This window comes from Diceros bicornis, chromosome 3 (genome assembly GCF_020826845.1).
Source record: "Diceros bicornis minor isolate mBicDic1 chromosome 3, mDicBic1.mat.cur, whole genome shotgun sequence".
In the NCBI taxonomy this organism is placed as follows: domain Eukaryota; kingdom Metazoa; phylum Chordata; class Mammalia; order Perissodactyla; family Rhinocerotidae; genus Diceros; species Diceros bicornis.
In genome coordinates this window covers 14,300,017-14,324,916 of record NC_080742.1, presented here as the reverse complement: position 1 = coordinate 14,324,916, position 24,900 = coordinate 14,300,017, and the positions used below count along the sequence as shown (strand labels likewise).

The 24,900-nt window shown below is 37.6% G+C and overlaps 1 protein-coding gene across 2 annotated transcripts in view; it reads right to left on the bottom strand.

Moving 5' to 3' along the window:
* RELN (reelin) overlaps positions 1-24,900 on the bottom strand; it is a 485,778-nt gene that overhangs the window by 194,212 nt on the left and 266,666 nt on the right. For both annotated transcript variants that reach the window (XM_058523829.1, XM_058523821.1), the window contains exons 9-10: positions 17,179-17,275; positions 14,358-14,598 (exon numbers count right to left, since the gene is read on the bottom strand). In XM_058523829.1, coding sequence (XP_058379812.1) covers positions 14,358-14,598; positions 17,179-17,275 — 338 coding nt within the window. The remainder of the gene's footprint in view (positions 1-14,357; positions 14,599-17,178; positions 17,276-24,900) is intronic.

Here is a 24,900-nt window from a genome sequence, read left to right as displayed (position 1 = left end):
CTGTTGCCACTTTTCTTACAGATGAACTTGTATTGCATAACGTCAATATAGTATGTTAAAAATCCAAACAAAATGTGCATTAAAAGTATGAAAAGAACTTCAGAAAATTGCTCTCAGTGCTTTTAATACCCAGCTGTTTTTGTTCAGCATCTGTTCAAACTCATGTCATTTATATGCAATAACAATTAAAATCTAAACAACTTCAAAAGACAGTTAAATGTGTAGCTTTGTGAGATACATGAGCTCTTTATATGATAAAAACAAGAATATTTTTGAATTCAGGACTATTTTCTATCAGAAAATCTATCAGGTTTTCTTGAGCAAATGATTATAAATAACATATGACTTCCTGAGTCACAGCTTGTTTTTTTTTTTGTGAGGACTAGCCTTGAGCTAACATCCGATGTCAATCCTCCCCTTTTTTCTTGAGGAAGATTGGCCCTGAGCTAACATCTGTGCCCATCTTCCTCTACTTTATATGGGATGCCGCCACAGCATGGCTTGCCAAGCGGTGCGTCGGTGCACGCCTGGGATCCAAACCTGCAAAGGGATCCGAACCTGCAAACCCCAGGCCGCCGAAGCGGAGCTCGAGCACTTAACCGCTTGTGCCACCGGGCCAGCCCCCTGAGTCACAGCTTTTGATTGACTTATGGGGAGTACATATCAGGTAGCTAAGCATTTATTTTACGTAAAACAAAGGTATAAATTCTGCAGATGGCTCTAAGTATTTCTTTGTATTTCTAGCCCTCCTAATGCACATTAATCATGATCTTAATTACAATTATTTTTACTTTGTTTTCTTATTTTAGCATTGATCAATAACATACACTTTATACTTCTAAGTACTAGCAGATCTCCAATTTTTAAAAATCCCTTAAATATAGTCCTTATTTGTTTCTACCTATTAATCAAAAATATTTTCCTACTTTGCTGTTAAATGGATTTCCTTTACTTGGAAAGTAGAACACAGTGTAACTAAGTGACAAGAATTTGCCATTCAGAAAAGCATCAACAGGAAACATCAGTGCAGATTCCTCAGTATAACAAGTCCTTGGCCACAATTCAGGATAGCGTTTTTCTAAGGTTGCTCCCTATACTCTGCTGAAAATGTTAATGACTTCACTTCTGTACTTGTAAAAGTACTTGCAATCGCCTCTACCATAGTTTAATTAAGTTTTCATCAAAGATGAACACTGAGGCACCTCTTAATATTATCTCCCTGGGGTCTAATGGCCCTGATGATTCTTTCAGGCATCTGTAGCCTTACAATTTATTTTTTGACGATATCCTTTTTGTTGGAAGGAGTATATTGGGTATTTGGGCAATGCCAGCTTGCAGAGAGCTGGTGGCAGATGGAATGAAATCTGCCTGGTATGCCTTCCCCTCCACATGAGCACAGAGCCATCCATTTCCTCCATTAAGGAGTTGTCACTCAGCCCACCCAGCTGGAAGACCATTTTTGATAGCCAAGCTGGCTGGTGGCAGACAATTCAGATACAAAGTGCACTTTAAAAGGAAGCTAAAACATCATTTGTAGGAAAATTGAAAATGCATGGCTTCCACCACAGCCAATTTTTTAATGACTATAATACTTTAAGTGATTATTTTTGCCACTTAAGATTGCTCCTTAGAGAGGAGAGATTTTTTAATTAAAATCTAGGCAATGCAAACAGATGAGATATGAGGAGCAGAGGAAAGAGAAATAAGGTGAATAAAATTAATTAAAATGGCATTGTTGGCAGAGCCATAAATTAGCCTAGGCCATTGTCTGGCTGGAAATAAAATATATTGGTATAGGAGTTTCTGGATTAAAGTGAGATGTGTGATTGAGTGATTGGACATTGACTGAATTATAGCCTGCATATCATTGTGTTTCCTATGCCTTTCACTATGCTATAGCTATTACCATATAGAAATACGTATTTCCTACAAACTGGTTCAATGGTCTTTAAAGATACAGACTTTCATGCTGTTAAAAAAATCAAAAAAGGAAGAGAAGGATTTCTCTCACGAGGAGAAATGAATTTCTGTCATTTTCCACACATTCAATTTCTTGGTAATTTAATGTCAGTTAAAAAACTGAAAACTTGGCTATGAACACAGTCCAGGTGCAGGAGGGCTGAAGCGCATTTTCTCTAGTCAACACAATAGATTCAACAATGGTGAGTGAATTTTAGGGAGCTTAAAGAGTATTTTTTCTCATTATTTTCTGGATTCATTAAGCATTCACATTTGAACCACTTTGTACTAAGATTCATAAAGATTCAATTTATGGTATATTTTGTGACAAGTATATAATTACTTGGCAATAGTTATGACAACTCTAAAATGGCAATAGTGACAGATGTGAATTGGAGTAATGAAAGGAAAAATAACAATGTAAAATTCCATAGGGCAGTTGTTAACCTTGTCTATGGGGATCAACTTGACTTTCACAGTGTCTGAGGTTTTCAAACTTGCCTCCTCAAATTAAGGCCAAGGATGCCAGGTACAAAGTGGGAGGCTGCGAGATACCAAGGAACGAAAGGCCTGGGCTTTACAGTAAAACGTATTTGGCTACGAAAATCAAAGCTGTTTGATCCTGGGGAAGCCATTTGCCTTCTCTGAGCCTCTATTTTTTTATCTGTGAAATGGGGGTTATTGCGAAGACTAGATGAGATACTGTAGGTAACATGCCTACTAAAGATTGGTGAATCTTAGGAAATCAGTAAATGTTAATTCCCTCCCATCTTCATTCATTCATTTAACGAACCTTATTTTAATGAGTGTCACTATGCAAGTTATTGTGCTATGTGCTGTGCTAGGTACAAAGATGATGAAAAATGTTACTATGTTTTTCATGTTCATATAGAATAAAATAAATTTTACTTACTGAATATTGCGTTAACTTAATTAGTGATTAAATGTGCCAGCTTCAGAAACAAACAAAAATGGTGCATTAGGTAGGGAGGCTCTGGGGATTTGTTTGAATGGTAATTTTCAGTAGAGTTTATCAAAATTATTTGTTTCCATGTTATTGCCACTCTTGTCATGGTGATTTGGCTCAATGCCATGTTTCACTAATGCTATTCCACATTAATTACTGTACAAATAGGCCACGTTGGGGGAAAATTGTGAAAAGCACACCATTTACGTTCAACCCTTCATCCCCAAAGTACTCTTATTTGCTTAACAAATTATATTCTGGCTCACTCTACAATATCATGTACCCACCTCTTGGGGGAAACATGACAATAAGAGTAATGCAATCGACAGTAAAGAACATCCCAAGCAAAGGGAATCTGGGTAGACAGCATGCAATTAACCAAGCTGGAACCTGGCCAGAAAGTCATAGTTAACATTCTGACTCTTAATAGAAAAAGACATGGGAACACGGACTAGCCGCAAGTTTAACTGAGCTCAGGTTTACCCTCATTAGAAAATCAGGACTCAGATCCCTCAAGTTACAGACCAGATAGTTTCCAGTACAGTGATTTGCAAAGCACATTTCTGGAAAGCATATCTGATTTCCTTCTGTTTGTCCTTATACTCTAAAAAAAGAATATCATTGAAGGGATTGTTTAAATCTTTTTCTGGGGTGCTTAATTTCTGGGAGACAAGTTGGGCATTAGAGTAAGCAGGTATTGCTCTGCTAGGGGATTATATTCCCAAAAAGCACATTTAAAAACAAATTCTGCTTCGAGTGTAACCATCCCTTTCACCATTTGTCTTAGATTTTTTTCCATTATCCTTAACTTGTGTTAAGACTCTAAATTTTCAAATTAATTTACATTTTTTTCATAATTTGGACATCATGATCTTTATTCTCCACTAACAATTCAACAATTTGTGACAATAGTATTAGACAGCTGACAGCAGAATCCCAGAATGAAAGCTCCAATTCTTATTCAGGCCTGGAGACTTGCCTAGTGTCCATTGGGACCGTGAATTTGGCAAATGCATAATATACAAGAGCTATAAGAAAATTAATAGAGTCTCCTGGTTTGACTTAATGCTTCCCCTTAACAGGTTGTTGATTTACCTAATGGCTGTTGTCTTCATTAGGGCTTTTTGGTGTTTGTTAAACTGGGAAAATTGACATTATTATTGAACATTTATCAACAGTAAATGAAGTAAAGAGGAAGCAGTCTATCTAACCGGAAGTGGTTGTGGGGAGAAGATTAAGATATGACCCTTCTAAATTCTGTATACTTAGTTACGCCCAATCCTTGGAATAAATTTGCAAAATTTAATAAATTACTTTTTAAGGGAATTTCTTTTAAATACATGTGATCAAATCACAGCCTATTTTAAAGGGCAAACCTTCATAACAGAATCTGTGACATTTACAGCTGATTTACTTCTCAACACAAGTTGAAATAAACATGGAGAAGGAGTAATCTGGAATTCTTTGCTATCCATACAATGAACCAGGGTCATAAATAGAAAAGATTAGCAGGTGCAGGGACAGCAATCAGAGTGGGAAAATTTCCTAAAAATAAAAAATACATGGAACAGCATCTATCTCACAGAAATCTGCATTTAATCTGTGGGTCAATACCAGAGTTGACAGAAGCCAGTGATTTACGCCTTTGCAAGCTGAGGGTAACCAGGCTCGCTGAGGAGATATAAACATTTAACCATGAGCAAGCAAAGCACTCTCTCACTCTCCCTCTATCTCACACACTCACACAGATATCAAGGAGTCATGTATGATTCATGCTTTCAAAATACAAGTTTTGGCTGCCACCAAAGATAGGAGTAAACAAACAAACAAAATGAAGCAGCTGCTTGACCCATATTCACCTCCATGGCATATCGATCCATGTGGAAATTCTGCTCTATGGGGTACTATTAAAGGATGAAGAAAACAGAAAACCAAAACCCAATAATCAAAACCCTGCTCACGGCTCTTTCCAAATCATTTGTCCCTGGGTTCGCCTCTGAGTACTTTACTGACTTTGCAGCTCTTCTCTTTGATGGTGAGTTATGGAAAGCAGGCAGCTGCAGCAGCTCCAAGCTGCTCTAAAATCTTACAGTTAGTGTTTTTCTCTGAACTTGAAATTAAGGATATTCTCAGATTGTAGGTTGTGTGTTGAGGAGTTGGAAAGAGATGACTCTGATGGACTTGTCCAGTTGTTTCAAGAGTGACTAAGGAAAATTGAACACTAAGCATCCAGGGTCTTTAGAGACACCTAATGTTCATCTCCTACAGATAAAAAACTTGGAATGATAGGGCCTTCCTCATAGTGCCGGCACCTACAAAGCATTCATGAAATGCCATAATTACTACTACTACTAATTATTATTACTTATCATAACTATGGTTACTATTATTATTTATTAATATTTTAATCAGCCCTCTGTATCCTTGGGTTCCACATCCGTGGATTCAACCAACCACTGATCTGATCAAACGGCCTACGATAGATGCGTCTGTACTGAACATGTATAGACTTTTTTCCTTGTCATTATTCCCTAAATAATACAGTATAACAACTATTTACATAATATTTACATTGTATTAGGCATTATAAGTAATCTAGAGATGATTTAATGTATACAGGAGGATGACGGTAGGTTATACGCAAATACTCCATCATTTTATATAAGGGACTTGAGCATGTGTGGATGTTGGTACGGGGGGATACCTAGGGACGACTGTATTTATTATTATCCAGCATCCACACAGTCTCCATGCAACTGCAAGTATTATTCCTGGATATGAGAATTCTATCCAAGACGAAATGCTGATTCTTGATACTATATGTCTTAAACGGAAGGAGCCAAAAACATCAGTTCATGTGCCTTTAACTTTGATGGCAAAACCAAGATGACTCTCACAGAGCTGGGGCACCAGAACTTGTCCTGAGATCAATCATTCTCCCACTTCAGGCAGGAAGAATGTGCCTCCCACTGTTAAATGCGGCACAAACACCCACAGCCCCCTGACAGAAAGAGGCGCTGCGGTGGGATGGCAGCCGGGGAAGCAATAGCTAACTCTAGCAACTGCAAATGATGACCTGACAGGTATACTCCATATCTTCAGAATAGGAACAACTGACACAAACAATTCTTGATTAGTCTAGAAATCACATACAGAAGTAAAAAAAAAAGGATGCAATATTCTGTGAAAGGAGGCAAAATCATATAACTAATAATTAAGACAGGTGATTCAATATCTAGTGGGTTGCAGGCTCCTTGCCTGGCTGAGTCCTTGATCTGCTTACCCTGGGAGATGGCTAATGAGGGTGATGCTCTAGGGAGCTTTTTATCAGCAGCACTACATTTATTGGCATTTAGAACCCCACATACCTGGTCGTGAATAAAGGGCTGCTTAGGGATTCGTGAGAAATAAAAAATCCTGATGGTAATTAGAAGCATAAGAATGTGGTACACCTTTTCTTCCACGTGGGCAAGTTCTCCAGAAAAACACTGGAAGATGAGTCAGGCAAGGCCATGAACTTGTAAGAAGAATGAAGGAGAAACACAGATGGCTATATAGGAAGAACATATCAATTCTGTAATGTCTTACAGTCCTCTTCAGCTTACTAATTCCAAATCAAAAAGCACCAGTACAAGGTCCGGTTCTGCATTAAAAGCCAATGCTGTTATACATCTATTTCATATAAATTACTAAAGAGTCAACAGATGGTTGACTCTACCAGCCCAGGGCAGATTTAACTGTGACCTATAATTGCATTTCTCCAGATCACATAAACTCCTTGTTAATTACTCTATTTGGTCTTATATCGGTCTTCCCTACTTGAGATAAACAAGGGCAGGCTCAGACGAAATGGATTAAATATTCCCAAAGAAACTGAAAAAAAGCTAAAGAAGACAAGGAGAAATACGTACTGTGAATGCCAGTGACTCATTTTATATTTCCTATTTGGCTTGCCATCCTCCAACATCATTTTCAAGATAATCAGCTGGACAGTTTACATACTCACTACTTTCTATTCCCTTGTTTTATGAAAGTAGCACTTAAAAAACCATTTGTTGTTAATAATGAAAACTACTATTAATATTCCAATTACACGAATGGCATTTAAATTTAATTCCAATGGAAAATTGTTTCTCATTTTGACTGCCAAAGTTTACTCGTATGGGCAGTACTTGTGTCCAATCTAATCAATTTAATGCATTTGATTTTGATATTACTTTAATGACATTTAAGGATGACATACATTGTGAAGTCTATATTTTTTCTATCTTATTCTTTTCCCCTTCCCCATAATTGGCAGTGTCAGCTCAATCTTTTGCCTTCTGCTCATTTTCCTCTCTATTCGCTTCCTTATGAAGCTTATTTGTTCTCAAAGTTTTCAATGAAGAGGACACATATTTTATTAAGCCCTTTCTATATGCCAGGCACTATTCTAAAGGTTTTACATGTATTTTCTTATTTAACTGTCACAACATGAAGTGAATACCATGATTATCCCTGTTGCAGGTGAGAACACCGAGGAACTGTGGGTTAAATAATTTGCCCAAGAGCACATGGCTAATTAATAATAATAATAATAATAATAATAATAATAATAATAATTGGTGAAGGCAAGATTTGAACCCAGACAGTTAAGCCCATTTTCTTAACAGTTGTGCTATATCAATCCCATTCACAGTATTTTCAGCTGCCTTCAAATCATCACTGAATATAAACTTCAGCTTCTTTCCCCACAAACTAGATCTTCTTGTTATTTTTTCTGGTTTTTCATTCATTCAATTAACACCTAATAACAATCTTACTTGCTTTTCATTCATTCAATTAACCCCTAATAATAATCTATCATGCGTCAAACACTGGGGATGGAAAAATGGTAGAAACAGTCCCTGAGCTTAAGAAGCTAACATTCTAACCAGGGAGACAGAAACATAAAAACTATAAGGCGATGTCATAAATGCTCTCATAGAGGTATACGTCCAGTGTAACAGAATGTTGCAATGGAACTAGGTTTGCAAGAGGCAGATATTGTTGTAAGCCAGAATTATTGATCCCTCAGCCTGGCAAGCAATCAAAGCTGGCTCTCTCGTGAATCTGCCAGTAGGTTCTATGGAAATCTCCCCACTCCTCATGAAAGCTGGGGATCTCTCACCTGGAGTTCGAGGTGAGAGAAACTCCAAGAAAATGGGTGTTGGTTGAAACTCCAAGAAAATGGGTGTTGGTTGAAACTCCAAGAAAATGGGTGGCATGTTCCAAAGTGAGGGGATGGACCACCTATAAGGATCTAGCAAAAGAGGTGATAGAACAGCTTAATCACTCACTCACATTGAGGATACTCACTCACATTGAGGATACTCAAACTTGAAGTTGACATTGAGTGGGACGCTGGACAGCAGAGACACGATTTCTTTAGAGACCGTTGTTGGTGAGCGGTGAGTCCCATCCATGCCCATCTCAGGGAAGGAGGGTCCCTTCTCCCTCCTCAAGCCTGGTGCACAGAACTCAGAGGGCCTGCGGTATGGGATTGGACTAGTGCCCAGAGCTGCCTGGCAGGTGGTTGGGCAACAAGAGGGCTGTGTTTAGAAGTAACTACTCTCCTCCCAACAATGGATCCAAGGTGAACGTTTACCATAGCCTAGGTTCGAGCTCATGCACACAACAGGCAGCCTAATTTGTCTAAGATGCTGCCCCAAAGAGCTCCCTGGAGGGGCAAGGAGCCCTCAGCAGAAAGAGTTGGTAGTCCTTTGCCAGAAGTGCAGTGGCTAAGTGTAGAAGCAGACATGACCTGCCTGAGAGAAGCCTTGGGGAACTGCGGGTGAGAGATCCCCAGCTTTCACGAGGAGTGGGGAGATTTCCATAGAACCTATTGGCAGATTCAAGAGAGAGCCAGCTTTGATTGCTTGCCAGGCTGAGGGATCAATAATTCCAGCTCACAACAATATCGGCCTCTTGTCTCTTCTCCTTCCTCCAGACCCAGCCCTAGAAGGTTCAGAGGCTGAAACTCCTGGGAGGTGGTGGAGAAGGAGAAGGAGCTGACCACCGCCTCCATTCCCACTGCAGCTGACCTAAGCTGGGGGAGAGGAGAAGCTGTGGATGAAGCTTGGAGTTTGGACTATTACAGTGAACTGGTCATATATGTTATTGAACTGAGACTTTTTGGGAGACTAAAGTGATTGGATGACTTTTTTGGTCTATCAGCAGTCTTGGGACCTGCCTTGATTTTCCTGCAAACTGGGCAGAGACAGAGAAGCTGTGAGAGTGAATCTGAATGATCACTGGGGAAAATGAATGGACCTGTTTCCATAGCCAGTCCCCATCCCCAAGTCCTACTTGTTCGACCTAATGGTTACTCCAGCACAGAGAGGAGGGAGACATTAACTATGCAAAACTTCACACAGACAGTCACATTTGAGCTGCGCCCTTAAGGATGCCAGGGAATTACTAGGCAGAGAAAAAAGAAAGGTGGAAAAGCATGTCTAAAGGGGTGGGAGTGTGAAATTCTGTGTTGTTATTTGTGAGGCTGGAGAATAGTGGAATAGGAGATGAGGACGAAAAGTTAGGCCAGGGCTAGATTGGAAAGGGCTTTGAATTATATGCTAGGGAGTTTGGCCTGTATCCTCCAGGCCTACAAAGGAAGCCATCAAAGGTCTTGAGTATAGAGGAGCATGATGTAATTTCTGTTAAGGAATGCTGCTGGAGTTTTTGTCAGTGACACCCCTTTGTACGATCCTTGGCTCCTAACATCCTCATCAGAGGCAGTCTGCTACCATTAGACGGTTGATTTCTCTCTCTTTAGCGGCCCACCATTCTCACTCCATTTCACCTCCTATATAGGTTACTGCAAGTGCCTCCTGCCTCCATAGGGGAAATATTTTAATAGTCCTATCTCCTTAAGCTCACTTTAGGTCAGCAGTCAATACCTGAGACGGACCAGTAATTAGGACTGTGAAAACAAAATCAGCTGTTACAGTGTGGAAGGGAAGGAAGAGACCAGTGCTTGGCTGAACTTACTAAATTCTAATGTATAAAAATCAGTCACCCAGAGGAAGACACATGCAGTACAAATGGAATAAAGCTGGAGCAAGATCAAGAACGATGAGAAAAACAAGCATCTTTTAACCTATAGTCAGAGAGTGATGGGGAAGAAAATGGGCAGATAACTTAACAAATGGATGCTGGGAGGAAACACAGGACAAACAGAAGCACATGTTTATATTTACTACTTCAAAGAGCAAAGTCACATGGCAACTGAGATCAAGATCAAGTCAGATTTCTGTATTTGAATCCTGGCTCTGCCACTGGTGAGAGCTATATTTGGACAAGTTATTCAACACTTCTATGTCCACTTTCCACATCTGTAAAATGAGGCTAATATGACACCTTCTTTATAGGTTTATAAGGATCAAACTATATGAGATGACGTATATAATCTTTTGTGTGCGTGTGTCTGCATCCATGTGCCTGGAATAGTAAGTGCCTGGAATAATAAGTGCTCAATAAAAAGTAGCTCTTATTACTTAGACAAAGAGTATCCTACCTGTGCCTGGACATTTTTTCCTTGTATAAGCTCTATTTTGTAATTAAGCATACTTTCTCAATTGCTATTAGACTCACTCTTTGATTCAGTTAACTGTAAATATCTTGGAAACTTCTACTGAACATAGAAAAGATATTACGTAGGTTGAGCAAACAAACATAACCCTCAAAACCAAAAGTCCAAAATAAACAATGTTTAAAATATGTCCTGTAACCAACAGGAACATTGAGATCAATGCTTTCTAATTGGTTGTATTCGGTTTTCACATTAGAGGTCACCAAGTAAAGGAGCAATATTTAATGAAGAAATTGCATACAGTTTAAATAAACAATTTTTATTTCTAGAACTCCAAATCATTTAGCAAAAACTATTTTTTCATGCTCAGATGTTTGAGCCAGAAAGCAAAAACGTGGTCATGTAAATGAGTTAAAATGACAATTCTTAGATTTTATTATTGCAAAGTTTTAAAAAGAAGTTTTAAAAAGAAACCTCAGAGAAAAATTTCCATGTGATGGCCAAGTCAAAAACCATGATCTAAATCATGACTACAATGATTTTTTTCTTAGTAGGCAAGGTCACTAGGCAAGTCTCAAATGTGTGATTGGTAAGCTTATGAGTAGGATGAGGGGCCACAAAGAAAAACTATACTCTACACAAAGTTGTAATTTAATTAAGCATTACTACTGAAGCAAAACCACACTTCATGCATTTTTATCATGGTTACTATGCATTAAGAAACCGAATAGCTAATTAGATTACTATAATGGCTTGTATAACAAAGTATAAAAAGTGCATTTATAGAACAAAGGGTACTGAGACCAAGTGATAAACGATCATCATGGGAAAAGGATGTGAATCCCAGGCCCTGAGTCTTCCATATTTCCTGGGTTTACGCATCTTCTTGCCAATGGTGAAGGATGACAACAGAAATCCTTCTTTTAATCAAGTGGTAGTGGGATATGACATAGGATAGATATCCTTACAAAGGTTCTTTTCCACATACTCTCTGGGCAGGCAAGTCCGTGATCTCAATTCCCATTCAAAATGCTGATAATTGCCAAACTTCCTCTGAGTTCCTGATCTATACATCTAACCTCCCGTCAAATATTTCTTCTTGCCTGCCTCCAGGATTATTAAGATCAACAGGTCCATAAGGTACAGCATGGTGACTACAGTTAATAATACTGTACTGCATATCTGAAAGTTGCTAAGAGAGTCGATCTTAAAAGTTCTCATCACAAGAAAAAAAATTTTTTAACTATGTATGGTGATGATGTTAACTAGACTTATTGTGGTGATCATTTCACAATATATTCAAATAACAAATCATTATGTTGTACACCTGAAACTAATATAATGTCAAATGTCAAATATATCTCAATTAAAAAAAAAAAGATCAACATGTCCAAAATGAATTCATCAACTCCTGTGAACCTGCTCCGCCTCCTATGTTTCCTGTTTCAATGAATGGCACCGCCGTCCACCCAGCTGCCCAAACCTTGTCCTTGACACCTGCTATTCCGTCATCATCTCAATCAGTCCCCAACCTTCTCCATTCCCTCTCCTAAAAATCTCTGAAATCGTTCACTTTTTCCCATCCTCTCCCTGGATGAGGGAACACGATCTGGCCAACACAATCTCCCACTGGACTGTTATCAACCTCCTATTTGGTCTCCCTGCATGTACTTGCTCCCTTCTGTTTCATCCTCCATCCTTAAAAGGATATTTCAAAAATCAAATCTGACTGTCCGACTCTTATTTGGAGCCCATCAGTGACTCCCATCACCTTCACGATAAAGTTCAAATTCCACAGCAGCTTCTAAGACCTTCAAGGTTTTGTCGCTGGCCATGTCTCCAGACTTAACCATCACAAGTCTCAAATCACAATCTGTTAGACAACTATTTTGAACATTGTCCAAGACCTTTGCTTTGTGCTCTTACCATCTAGCCTTTATGTACATGATTTCTGATCCTAGAAACACTAGTCCTCCCACCCAACCAACTCCAAATTTTCCTTCAGTCTCTGCTTGGATTCTCTATTCTCCTGAATAGCCTTCCTAATCCCTCAAGTCTGGATCCGGTACCATATGTTGTTCTTCCTCAGCACTCTAAACTTTCCCAGCAAATCATAACAGTTATGCTCTGTTGTATTTTCATGTTGACATGTCTAAATACCCCCACTAAACTGACAGCCATGTGAAAGGAGAAACATATCTGCCTTTTTGTGGTTATATTCTCTAGGTTCGGCCTAGTACATGGTACAGTGGGTCCTCAAAAATACTTGTTAAACAAAAGCAGGAGGCATCACAATTCCTGACTTCAAAACATACTACAAAGCAATAGTAATCAAAACAGCATGGTACTGGTACAAAAACAGACACACAGATCAATGGAACAGAATTGAAAGCCCAGAAATAAAACCACTCATATACGGACAGCTAATTTTCGACAAAGGTGCTAAGGACATGCAATGGAGAAAGGAAAGTCTCTTCAATAAATGGTGTTGGGAAAACTGGACAGCCACATGCAAAAGAATGAAAGTGGACCATGTGCTATCGCCATTCACAAAAATTAACTCAAAATGGATCAAAGACCTGAAGGTGAGACCTGAAACTATAAAACTCATAGAAGAAAATATAGGCAACACACTATTTGACATTGGGTTTAAAGGAATCTTTTCGGATGACATGCCTACCCAGACTAGGGAAACTAAAGAAAAAATAAACAAGTGGGACTTTATCAGACTAAAGAGCTTTTATAAGACAAATGAAATCAGAATCAAGATGAACAAACAACCAACCAGCTGGGAGAGAATATTTGCAAAACATACATCTGACAAGGGGTTGATCTCCATAATATATAAAGAACTCACACAATTGAACAACAAAAAAACAAACAACCCGATCAAAAAATGGGCAGAGGAAATGAACAGACACTTCTCCAAGGAAGATATACAGATGGCCAATAGGCACATGAAAAGATGCTCAACATCACTAATCATCAGGGAAATGCAAATCAAAACAACACTAAGATACCACCTCACGCCCGTTAGAATGGCTATAATCACCAAGACAAAAAACAACAAATGTTGGAGAGGATGTGGAGAAAAAGGAACCCTCATACACAGCTGGTGGGAATGCAAATTGGTGCAGCCTCTATGGAAAACGGTATGGAGATTCCTCAAAGAATTAAAAATAGAGATGCCCTATGATCCAGCCATCCCACTACTGGGAATCTATCCAACGCACCTGAAATCAACAATCCAAAGAGGCTTATGCACCCCTATGTTCATTGCAGCATTATTCACCATAGCCAAGAAGTGGAAGCAACCTAAGTGTCCCTCGACTGACGACTGGATTAAGAAAATGTGGTATATATATACAATGGAATACTACTCAGCCATAAAAAAAGACAAAATCGTCCCATTTGCAACAACATGGATGGGCCTGGAGCGTATTATGTTAAGTGAAATAAGCCAGAAAGAGAAAGACAAACACTGTATGATCTCACTCATATGTGGAATATAAACCAACACATGGACAGAGAAAACTGGACTGTGGTTACCCGGGAAGTGGGGGTGGGGGGTGGGCACAAGGGGTGAAGGGAGTCATATATGGGGTGATGGACAAACAAAAATGTACAACCCAAAATTTCACAATGTTAGAAACCATTAAAATATCAATAAAAATCAAAAAAAAAAAATACTTGTTAAACAGATGAGTAAACGAATGTTTTTGTACCAATGATTTTCCATCCTTAAAAGTGAAGGTAACATAAATAAGAATATTACCTATTCTTTTACTGGTGGATTTGGTAAGAATAGTTATCTTTGTACAATTTGGTTTATCGAGCTTTAGGTTTTAGAAGGGAGGAGAAGGAATAAAAGAGAGATCACACCTTAACTGTAGCTCCTGGGAAGAAAAGCCAGTTGCCCGTGTCTACTGGATCCAGACTATCTTCTAAAATGACTTGTCTGTGAGCTGAGTTGATGATCAGGATGTTATCTAAGGCCCAGCAGGCTTCATACACTTCGCCTACATGGAGATTTTCCTGCTTCCACTGAAACTGGACATTCTCCCCTTTGGCGTCTTCAGGAAGGTAGAGGATATGGATGATTGTGCTGACATTGGAAGGGGCTCTGGAACATATGGTGAGATGGGAATTGGTGCCACAATAAAGTTCAACAATGTCCTCTTTTCTTTCCTATAGATCAATTTTGTTTCTTAAGATCGTAGTTTCATTATCTTAAAAATATTATGTACATTACAGATTAAATACTCACAATCCCATAGCCTTTAAAGCTTTTAGTATATGCTTATTATTAAGATACTCATAATGGGCAATGGTAGCTTAAATATTAAATCAAGAGCTTTACTTTTAACACAGGGCAGGCACTAAGAATTCAAGTAAGCCAGTAAAAGAATAATTGAGGAGAAAATGGCACACACTCCCACGGCGCCTGTAGAAAATCTAAGTGTATCCAGCACAGTTTGTTGCATGTGGTAGACAATCTAAAACAGTTTATTTTATTTGATACTGAGTAAAAAAGGAGGAAAACTATAAAATAATCATCTTAATTTTGAAATTCTGCATCTATTAAAGGCCATTGTATGCTATATGTTTCATAATCAGCCTTTACATAATAGTTATTTTATTTCTAGTAACCATGTACATTTTTGTTTTGTCTACATGAAATGTGAGATTTGCCATGAGAATTAAATGCTCTATAATTCTTTACAATTTCATGCAGACCAATCTTTAAAAACTTGATATAATTTAACATGATTTTTATATTACATCTGTTAGAATCTAGGCCATTCTACTATATAATATTTTTATTAAACATTTTATTCTACTAAAGTAGAAACCTGCTATAGTAAAAATGATAGCTTTAGCCAAGATTAAAAGTGGTACTAAAATGCAAACTAGTAGTACCCTGGGCTTACTATAAATCAGTTTTGAAAGGACTACAGAAAAGACATATTTTTCACTCACCAATGAAGCACATATATATCCATAGAATTGTCAGTGTAGGTTATAGATGGTGTACCTTACCTTTGGCAGTAATCAATTCTCCTTTCTTTTAAAATATTTCATGATGACTATGTTTTTAGCTTCAAAAAGAATTTAAACCAATGAAAACAATACATTTTAGTTTTAGGAAGTGATTGAAAATATGTTCACTCCGATCACTAATAGGAAAATTTGCATTAATGAGTATGATAGTTTGGTGCATGGCCTAAAATTGAAAGTTTCATTAAAACCAAATGGAATCAGCTGAATGTGATCTTTATATGTTGTAATTGAATGTGTACACTCACTATTTGTCATATCAAAAGCATGTAGCTGTTTTCCAGCAAGAAATATCTATTCTAATTTAGCTAAACTAAGATACATAACTACCAGATAGAGAAAAAACGGAAGTATGGGTAAAATTTCCAACATGTATGCTGCCTTGCTTAAAGCCATTTACATAAAGAAGTATTTAATATGAATGTACTTTCAAAATAACTACTAGAAATTAGAAAGAATAGTAAAATGCTCGTTATAAAATTGGCACAGCATGTCAGAGCTTGGCTTGTACCAGTTACCTATAAATTATATGTTATCCTGTAGATAGTAGACAGAGGGAGATAGTCTATGAAAATCCATGAGTTAGAATCACTTTTCTCAGTTTTTGGTTAGACCTGAGCTTAGACTTCTGACAATTTTTTTTTTTTTTGAATACTACTAGAAACTTTGGACAGATTGGTTTAGTATTAAAGGCTAAAAACCTAATATTTATTCTTCTCCTCTAAATAAATCACAATTCTTTCAATATGAAAATATGGTAAAGAAAATAGCATGTGAAAAAAGAAAATTGTACAAAACTAATGGAAAATACTCTACTTGAGTTATACTAATTTAAGTACTAAACCAATCAGAATAACTACTTTATATGTATATAAAGTTCATATATTCATTATATATATACTTTATATATATATAAAGTTCAAGGTATTTTATTCCTTTAAACATCTTACCATACCTGAAATCAAGCATCCATTTTGAATTTTGTTTTATGATTTAAATTATGCAGAAGTAGTAAACATAATTTGAATTTTGCTAATGCAACCAAATCTTTTCAACTTGAATGAGCTTCTTCTTCAAGCATCCTACCTCATTTTTTTATTGAGGGATTGTTTTGAAATAAAGAAGATGTAATAAATGATTATAAGTCGCATCACAATTATGATAATGGAATTTTAGAACTGGCTTTAGGGAAGTTAGAAGGGAAATAATGGAACTAGAGATTAGATGCAAAAGGCCCAGTGGCTATTAACTCATTCTTATCACAGCCTGGAAGGAATTTAGGTGGTAATCTGATATATTTCTAGGCCTATAAACCAGGCCACAGTCAGGCCGCCTAGGAGGTGGGTAATATTATTTTGTGGAGGATGACATCATCAAGGTTATTAATCCTACATACGCTTTTACCAAAAATAAATAGTTTTTTATAGGTACTACTGACAGTGGGAAGTTCTGAATGGTAAATGCCCCTTTTAACACTTCTTCAAGTAGGGCAGATAATAATATGTCCATCCATGTATTCAACATAATTAACAACCAGAGTACTTTTAACCACAAAGAATAAAGTTAGTGGTAGAATGAAGGCAAATAGGGAAGTAGAAATCTATCTACGTCAGAATTTATGAAAATATTGTAAATTATAACAAACCTAATTTTCTCAAGCAGAGTCCAGTCCGCACTATTATTCTTGGCATATGACACGGTGATGCTGGGGTCTGAATAACTAAAGCGACATGAACCTGAACCTGTAAATAGCAATAACAACAAATTTCAAAGTTAAAAAACAGTGTAATTACATATTATCCTTCCTAATAAATATTTTAGATGATTTTCGAACCATTTAGATATTTATCTGATTGTTTCCCTATTCTTCTAACTATGCTGAAATTTCTTGTGATCTGTTCTAATAAATATTATTTGATAATTTTAGGAATTGGAAAAAAGGCAAAAAAGGTAAATCACAGATTTCTTTAGAGATACACAAACTTCTAAATTAAATTATAAAATAAGCACTTAGTTCTATGCCAAGAAATATCTAAATATTATAGAATGATTAATAATACCATCATGGTTCTTACCAGTTAATATCAACTAATAGTGATTGCATTAAATGGTATATAAGTCATTAAATTGAATGAGGAATAAAAGCACCATTCTTCTTGTGTGTATGTGTTATTTAAATGATGAGACAGTATGTGAGAAACTAAAATACTGTAAAGAAAATTCAAGAACTAAACGAATGAGAAATATTAGAGATATGATTGATATTATCCAACTATAGCCCAAAGTGAAAAATTTAAAAGAGAGACATTATGTCCCATTGTGACTATTTGATGATTATTTCTCACTATTATTTTCAACACTGGAAATATGAACAGCAAAGAAAGTTTTAAAACTCTGATAAGAATTTGTTTCTACATGTTCAATGAATTCATATAATAAAACATAGTAAAACTGTAATTTCAAAGATCTTCTCAGAATACCCTAAACAGCCATGAAACATATGCCAGAAGTTCATTGTAACTGAATAGCAGGATTTTTTATACTATATTAAAAACAAATGAACCAAAAGAAAAAGAAATAGTGCAATTTATGTTTAACTTCCACCCATCTGCCAGAGGAGCCTCGGTTTCAGCAAACGGCATCTGTTGATGGTTTTTACATTTGTAGTACTTAGGAGTTCCAAGCTTTAATCAGACTCATTTATCTTATTTCAGTGGTGTTTAGTACAACACCAGTTAGTTTGCAATCGCCAAAACTGGCAACGTGCTAAAAGGCCAAACAGCAGTTTTTCTAGATTTATTCTCACAGCCAAAACGAAGGAGAAAAAGCGTGAAAGAAAGGGTATTCAAAGGAAAGCTACCCAGCAACTCTGAGTTCAAACAGAAACCCACCTTATGCCATTCTGATCATTGCTAAATTCTACCCTTCATAAGCAGCTGCTTAAAACAAGTATCAAACTGTGGGGCTGGAAATGGAAACGGCCAGGATACGTGGGACAAACTTCAACACAAATAAGAATGAGGTCTGGCAGACAATCTATTTATTTCTAAAGAAAGTTCAAATTAGCCTAAAGAATTTAAATGGTATTTATGTACTTCCTTTATGTTGTCTATACCATAAGTATTTAAAAGCAAATGTATAAGGTGAATCCCTGAAAAAGGAAAGGACAGAACAAATGATAACCAAAGATGTTCCTTACAGAATGCAATTCCTTGCAAATTGTCTAAAAATTGAGAAGAGAGAAGGAAAGCTGATAAATATCAAAATAAAAAATGTGCCCAAATATGACCTTGATGACAAATATGACTTCTGTCCTATTTTCCTATGCTATCATCTCAGCGTCAGGAGACTAAGTTTATATGCACCCATAAAACAAAAAGGCAGGTGACTCACTTGTCCTCAGCAATTTGGTCATTAAATTCTTTCATAGCTAAAATATTAATATTTTTTGAATCGGTCTCCTCGACACCATTGTCAATGGACCCTCATGAGCTCTTGCCAGGACTCTGCAATAGTGATTAGTCAGTCTCCCTGTCTCCAGCCTCACACATCCTCGTCCAGCCACACTGTCCCCAGTGCTCTTCCTACAAGTGAACTGAATCATGTTCCTCCCTGTTTATAATCCATCAACAATTCCTCAGTCCCTTCAGGATAAAGCTGCACTTCTGCCCCCAGTGGGACAAAGGTGCACAGTTCCTAAAAACCACAGGTGGACCTGGAAAACAGAACCAGCCTAGGGTTATCTTTAAGGGTTCCTACATGAAAGATGGTCAAAAAGGCAAAGGGCCTCCAACATAAGGATGTATGACTGGAAGACCAGGATTAGGGTATGGGCTAAGAGTGGCATCAAAGGAGAGGCACTGCACATGCCAAGGGAACTGAAGTGGGAGGTCCCCAGCTGGAAGAAGCACCTCCTTGCCCCCACAAGACAACCAGTCAGCTTGGGATACCTGCCTAACTCTGAGGCCACTCCCACCAAACTACCATTGCAAATGGTGCCAGTCTAGTGAATAAATGATTCCCCACTCCCACTCCGAGTGTAGCTGTTCCACATATATTGGGTGAAATTTTTCTTCACATAAACCCTTCCAAATTGCAACCCCACCGTCACAGAGACTTAGGTCAGCAGAGTAAGATTTGTCCTCGCCCAGACTGACAATGGTTACTTCACTCTGTGTGGGATGAGGGAAGGGAATAGTTAATCAATGTCCATGTGCCCAGGTGCCTAATGCCCCCCCACTCTCCCAACTCCCTGCTCCAGATGCCGTGGGGCAGAGCTATCACAGACCTCAAAGCAGCTCTCCTGCAGTGAGGAGACAACAATAACCAGGTGCCACCTGCAACAGGTACCTCTTTCCTTCCCCTCTTAAATTGAAGATCTTTAATTGCCAAAGCTGGAATTTAAAACTGGGAAGGAAAGACAAACCCAAATGTCAAATGCAAAATATCCTGTTTTTGCAGATCCATTTTCTCTCCTTCAGATCACTTCCAGTGTAATCCTTCACTCTAAAGTAGCAATTTTGCAGGGATTTAAAGAATTGCTGAAGGAGGGAAGATAATTCAGAATCATGGTTATACAAGTATCATCTGAGAGCCACTGATGGACTTAAACCGGTCTAAAAATGCAAACACTTTCTTTGGTTCTTATAGGCAAATGAGGAAAGCTCATATATTTTCATTTGTACCCACAGCAAGGGTACAAGTAACCTACACAGTGATTAAGGGTTCCTAAAGTTTGGTATTCGTAAATAAAATTAGTGAAATTCTAGGATTTACTGAGGACCCCAATCCAACAGTCTAAGAAATCTGGCTCTCATGTAGAGCTACACACACAAAGATTCCTGAAACACCCACAGTTTGGGGGAGGATATGATATTTTGTGTTAAAAGCACCCCATCAGTGTTGTTTCCAGTTTGTCTTGGTTGTCAATTCTTGATTTTAAATTGACAAATAAATTGATAAACGATAAAGATAAACCTACAGTTACTTACATTATTATTGGTTATTTAGTCAACCTCATAGTATATAATGATGGATTTTTTATCAACAACATTTCTGGCCTATTTTTGTCTTACATTTTGTCCTATGGCTTAAGACATATATGCATTGCAATATAAATACAAACCACCTCTACTGCTCTGCTCAAGCAGATATCTACATAATGCCCTGAAACTATCTTGCAACAAAACACTTCAGTGATGATGTCCTGAACTTGTGCGATTGAATTTGTGCCTATGAATTTGTGCTATTTTAATAACTTGCTTTGTATTATCAAGTTAAGAATAAAAATACTGGGTTATTTTCAAAATTTTTCAGAATTGTAACATAAAATCAGACATCTAAGTTCATTCTTATTAGGTTAACAATGCAACACGTATAGTTAAGAAAAATAGAAACACGGACAATAATGCCCTCATCTTTTCACCCACAAATCTACACGTTTCAATAATCTCTGTCCATCTACACTACTGTTTTCTGTCTTCCTCCTGTTACAGTGGATGGAGTGTTTCTGTTCTAATCAATGGCGAACCTCCTCACACGGTTTAGATCCCATCTCGTCTTGCTCCTTAAGATTTCCCCTTTTTTTCTCCTGCATCATCAGTTTCTCCCAGTGAGTTTCCTGGATCATTCCTATCATCATATAACATCATAGAAACATACAAAGCATCTCCTTTCTTAAAAAACAAACAACTTTCTTGACGTCACACTCCTACCTTCTGCTCCTTCTCATCCTATTTTTGTTCCCCTTTACAGCAAAACTTCTCAAAACGGTGTTTTCCTCCAGTGATTTCCTCCACTTCTTCACATCCTACTCCACACCCCCCCCCCCCCCCACAGTCTTCTACTCTCAAGCACTACCCTGAAACTGCCTTGGTTAGGTCACTGGAGAGTCCATGTTGCAAAGTCAATGGACCACTTTCGCAAATTCACGTTACTGGACTTCTCAGCAGGATTTGTCACAGTTGATCCCTCCCTTTTTCTTGGATACTTTCTTCTCTTGGCTTCTACCACCTTCTTGATTTTTCTCCTGCTTCATGGCTGCTGCTTCTCAGTCTCCTTTGTTGCCGTCTTCCTTCTTGACTTGAAAATTGTTTTAGTGCCTTTCTCCTCTCTTATGTACATTGCCTCCTTTGGTGATCTTACTCACTTTCAAGGCTTTAAATAACATCTATAACAGATAACACCCAGGATTATATCTCCCACGAGATTCACACTTGTAGACACTTCATACTTACCATCTCTAATGGACATCTCATACCTACTAAGTCGAAATTAGAAGTATTGGTTTTCCACCCCCCAAGAATCCACCACTCTTTTCATTTCAAATGACACCACTCCAGACACTCAAACAAACAAATAAACAAAAGAACCTAGGAATCATCTTTGATTCCTCCCTTTGGCTCACCTCCCACTTCCAACTCATCAGCCTGTGCTGGGAGTTTTGCCTCCAAAATATTGTTCAGCTTATCTCTCTCTCTCTACAGCTTATCTCTCTCTCTCTACTGCTATCACCTCAGTCAAGTCATGACCATGTCTTCCTGGTTTTCTTGCTCCCTTTTTTATCCTCCAGTAATCCATTCTCCACACAGCAGTTAGAGAGGTCTTTTAAAAACAGCGGAGTCTTATAAAATGTTTTAATAATCATGCCATTTCCTGCTTAAAACCCTCTCGAAGCTTCTCAGTACACTAGGAACAAAAGGATGCGCTCCTCACCATGACATACAAGATCCTCCATGATCTGCTGTCCGTGCATCTTAAACCTCCCTTGTACCACTCTTCCTCTCGTTTACTATGCTCCAGCCACTCTGGACTTTCTTTCTCTTCCCGGAACACCCCATTTCAGAGCTTCTGTGCTGCTTCTCTCTGCCTGAAACTACACTGATTATGTCAATTTCCTCACATCCCATTCTCTCCTCATTCCATTCATATCTTTCCCCCACAGACCTTCATCTGGTCAGGTCCCTCTTCTCCATCAGGTATCTCTGCAAATATCATCTCCTCAAAGAAGCCTTCCCTGAGCACCCAATCTAAGGAAATCTATCCCCAATCTCCAATCATCTTCTATCTTATCACTGTTTTATGTTATTCATAGTACTTATCACAGTATCTAAATTTATCTTGTTTATTGACATGTTTACTTGTTCATTGTCCATCTCCTGTGAAAATGCAAGCGCCATCAGATAGGAACTGTGTCTGTCTTGTTCACTACTTGTGTCCGTAGTACTCAGAGCAGTGCTTGATACACAGTAGAAGCTCAACAAACCGGGTGGATCATGAATAAGTTTGCTAGAATTTGTTTATTTTAAATTCTCCATTTCTTGTTTTTACTGAGTTATGTTTTTACCACAAAGGGGAATTGTAACAGTAGATGGGACTTAAAAGGACTTTCAACTTGTTTGAATGGGTCAAGGTGAAAAAACATCTGACAGCCATGCTTTGGGATATCTGGACCACGTGTATCCTTACCACAGATTAACTTTGGTACTGTTGTAGAGTCAACAGGGCAACAGTTCCCCCAAATTAATTAGAAAATGCCCCAAGATGATTTAGATGGTTACATAATCCAGTCTGCTTTCAGAATAAAAATATCAGAGACAAATTACACAAGTAATTACAGTATAGTTTTATCAGCCAGATAAAGTAATGTGAGGAATAATGATAGCCAGATGAATTATTTTACTTATTATAATGTCCCAGCATAATTGAAAATAAGCAATTTGCGAAGTCATACAAAGTAGTTATAAGCCACAGAGAATATCATCCCAGGGCACAAGTTCTGACCTGTCCATCAGGAATCATTTTCTACTACATTAAAAAAAAAGTTTCTAAAATGTAATATCTTCTTGATCATAAGACATTATCGTGTCTCTTTAAGATGATTTATTTTGTTTCTCTTTGAATATTTAAATAAATTAACATGCTATTCTAAGGGAGGAAACCCACTTTTATGTTTAGGAATAAACCTAACAAAATTGTAACCTTATAGAAAAATGTTACTCTAAATTGTAATGTTACGGATTAATGAGAAAACCTTTGCTGGTAGGTGAATCTTATAATGTATCATATAGTCTTAAACAGATCTTATTTAATTTTTCTCATATGAGGAAAGTCTACATGATAATAAATTCAATGCCTGTTAGCATTACTGATAATTCGATATAATTTTTTTACTTCACTTTTTAGAGCGAAGTTTCCTCTGATATAAGATACCTTCCAGAGATGAAGTATGCGTAGAGGTTAGGAGAGTGGACAGTGGAGTGGGCTGCCAGGGTTATACTCCGGGCCTTGACATTTCTTAGCTGTGCGACCTTGGGCAAATCACTTACGTTTTCTGTGCCCAGTTTCCACATTTGTAAAATGTGAATAATAATAGCAATCTCTTCATAGAACTATTGTGAAGATTAGGGAGTTAATGCATGAAAAGTGCCTAGAAAACATTTCTTGGCCCATACTATTTAATAGATTTCAGCTATGATTCAATATTTTTTGTTTCATTTCATAAATTCATTTATCCTAGAAAAATGAGCAAGTTCTGATCGCATTTGTTCATGGGATAAATATTAAATTGAATTACTGCTTATCAAAGAATTTATAGCACATTTTTTCCCTATTGCTTCTTTTATTTCGGGCTATTTCCCGATTCTTTAGTGGAAATGCAATAAGTTTAATAAGGAAATGAAAACTGAGACCCAAATGAGTAATCTACCTGGTAGCATCATTGGTAAATGTGTTAGTGGGGAAGAGAAGAGTCTACTTGGTAAGAAAAAGAAGGTGCTCTGGGAGAAGGATAGCAAGATGAATCAGTATAAGGAGATATATTGCATAAGGTCTACACAATTGCTGGAGTGGAGTTGAGATTTTGCAGTTCCTGGCACCCAAAGAAAACAGAAAATCTGATCAGTTAGAGTTTTAATAGCACCCATAAAGAAAAAAAAGTTCTAGTACCTCAAGAAAACAATTATAGTTGCTATGAACAGATAGGCACTACTATGCACATACCCACTTCATAAGTAAGGAAACTGAGGCAAAGAGAAGTTAAGAAATTTACTCAGAGGCCAAATGGGATTCAGAATTGGACAGAGCAGAACCCACACTTCTGACTACTTCACCCTACTGCTTCTGGTGCACAAAGCACACTTTTTTTTGAATAGTGCTACATTTTCACATGGTCAGAACATACTGCCTTCTGTGCTGCTACTTCTACTCAGGCTCATGACTTGAGGGCATAATGGTCCTGTGTCTTGGTAAAGAGAGAAAAACCTAAAGGACTAAACCACCTGCAGCTTCAATACCCTGCTAGTCATCATCTCAGCTCTCTCTCGGGTATCACCATAGGGGAAGATCACAGTAAAACACCAAGAAGAAA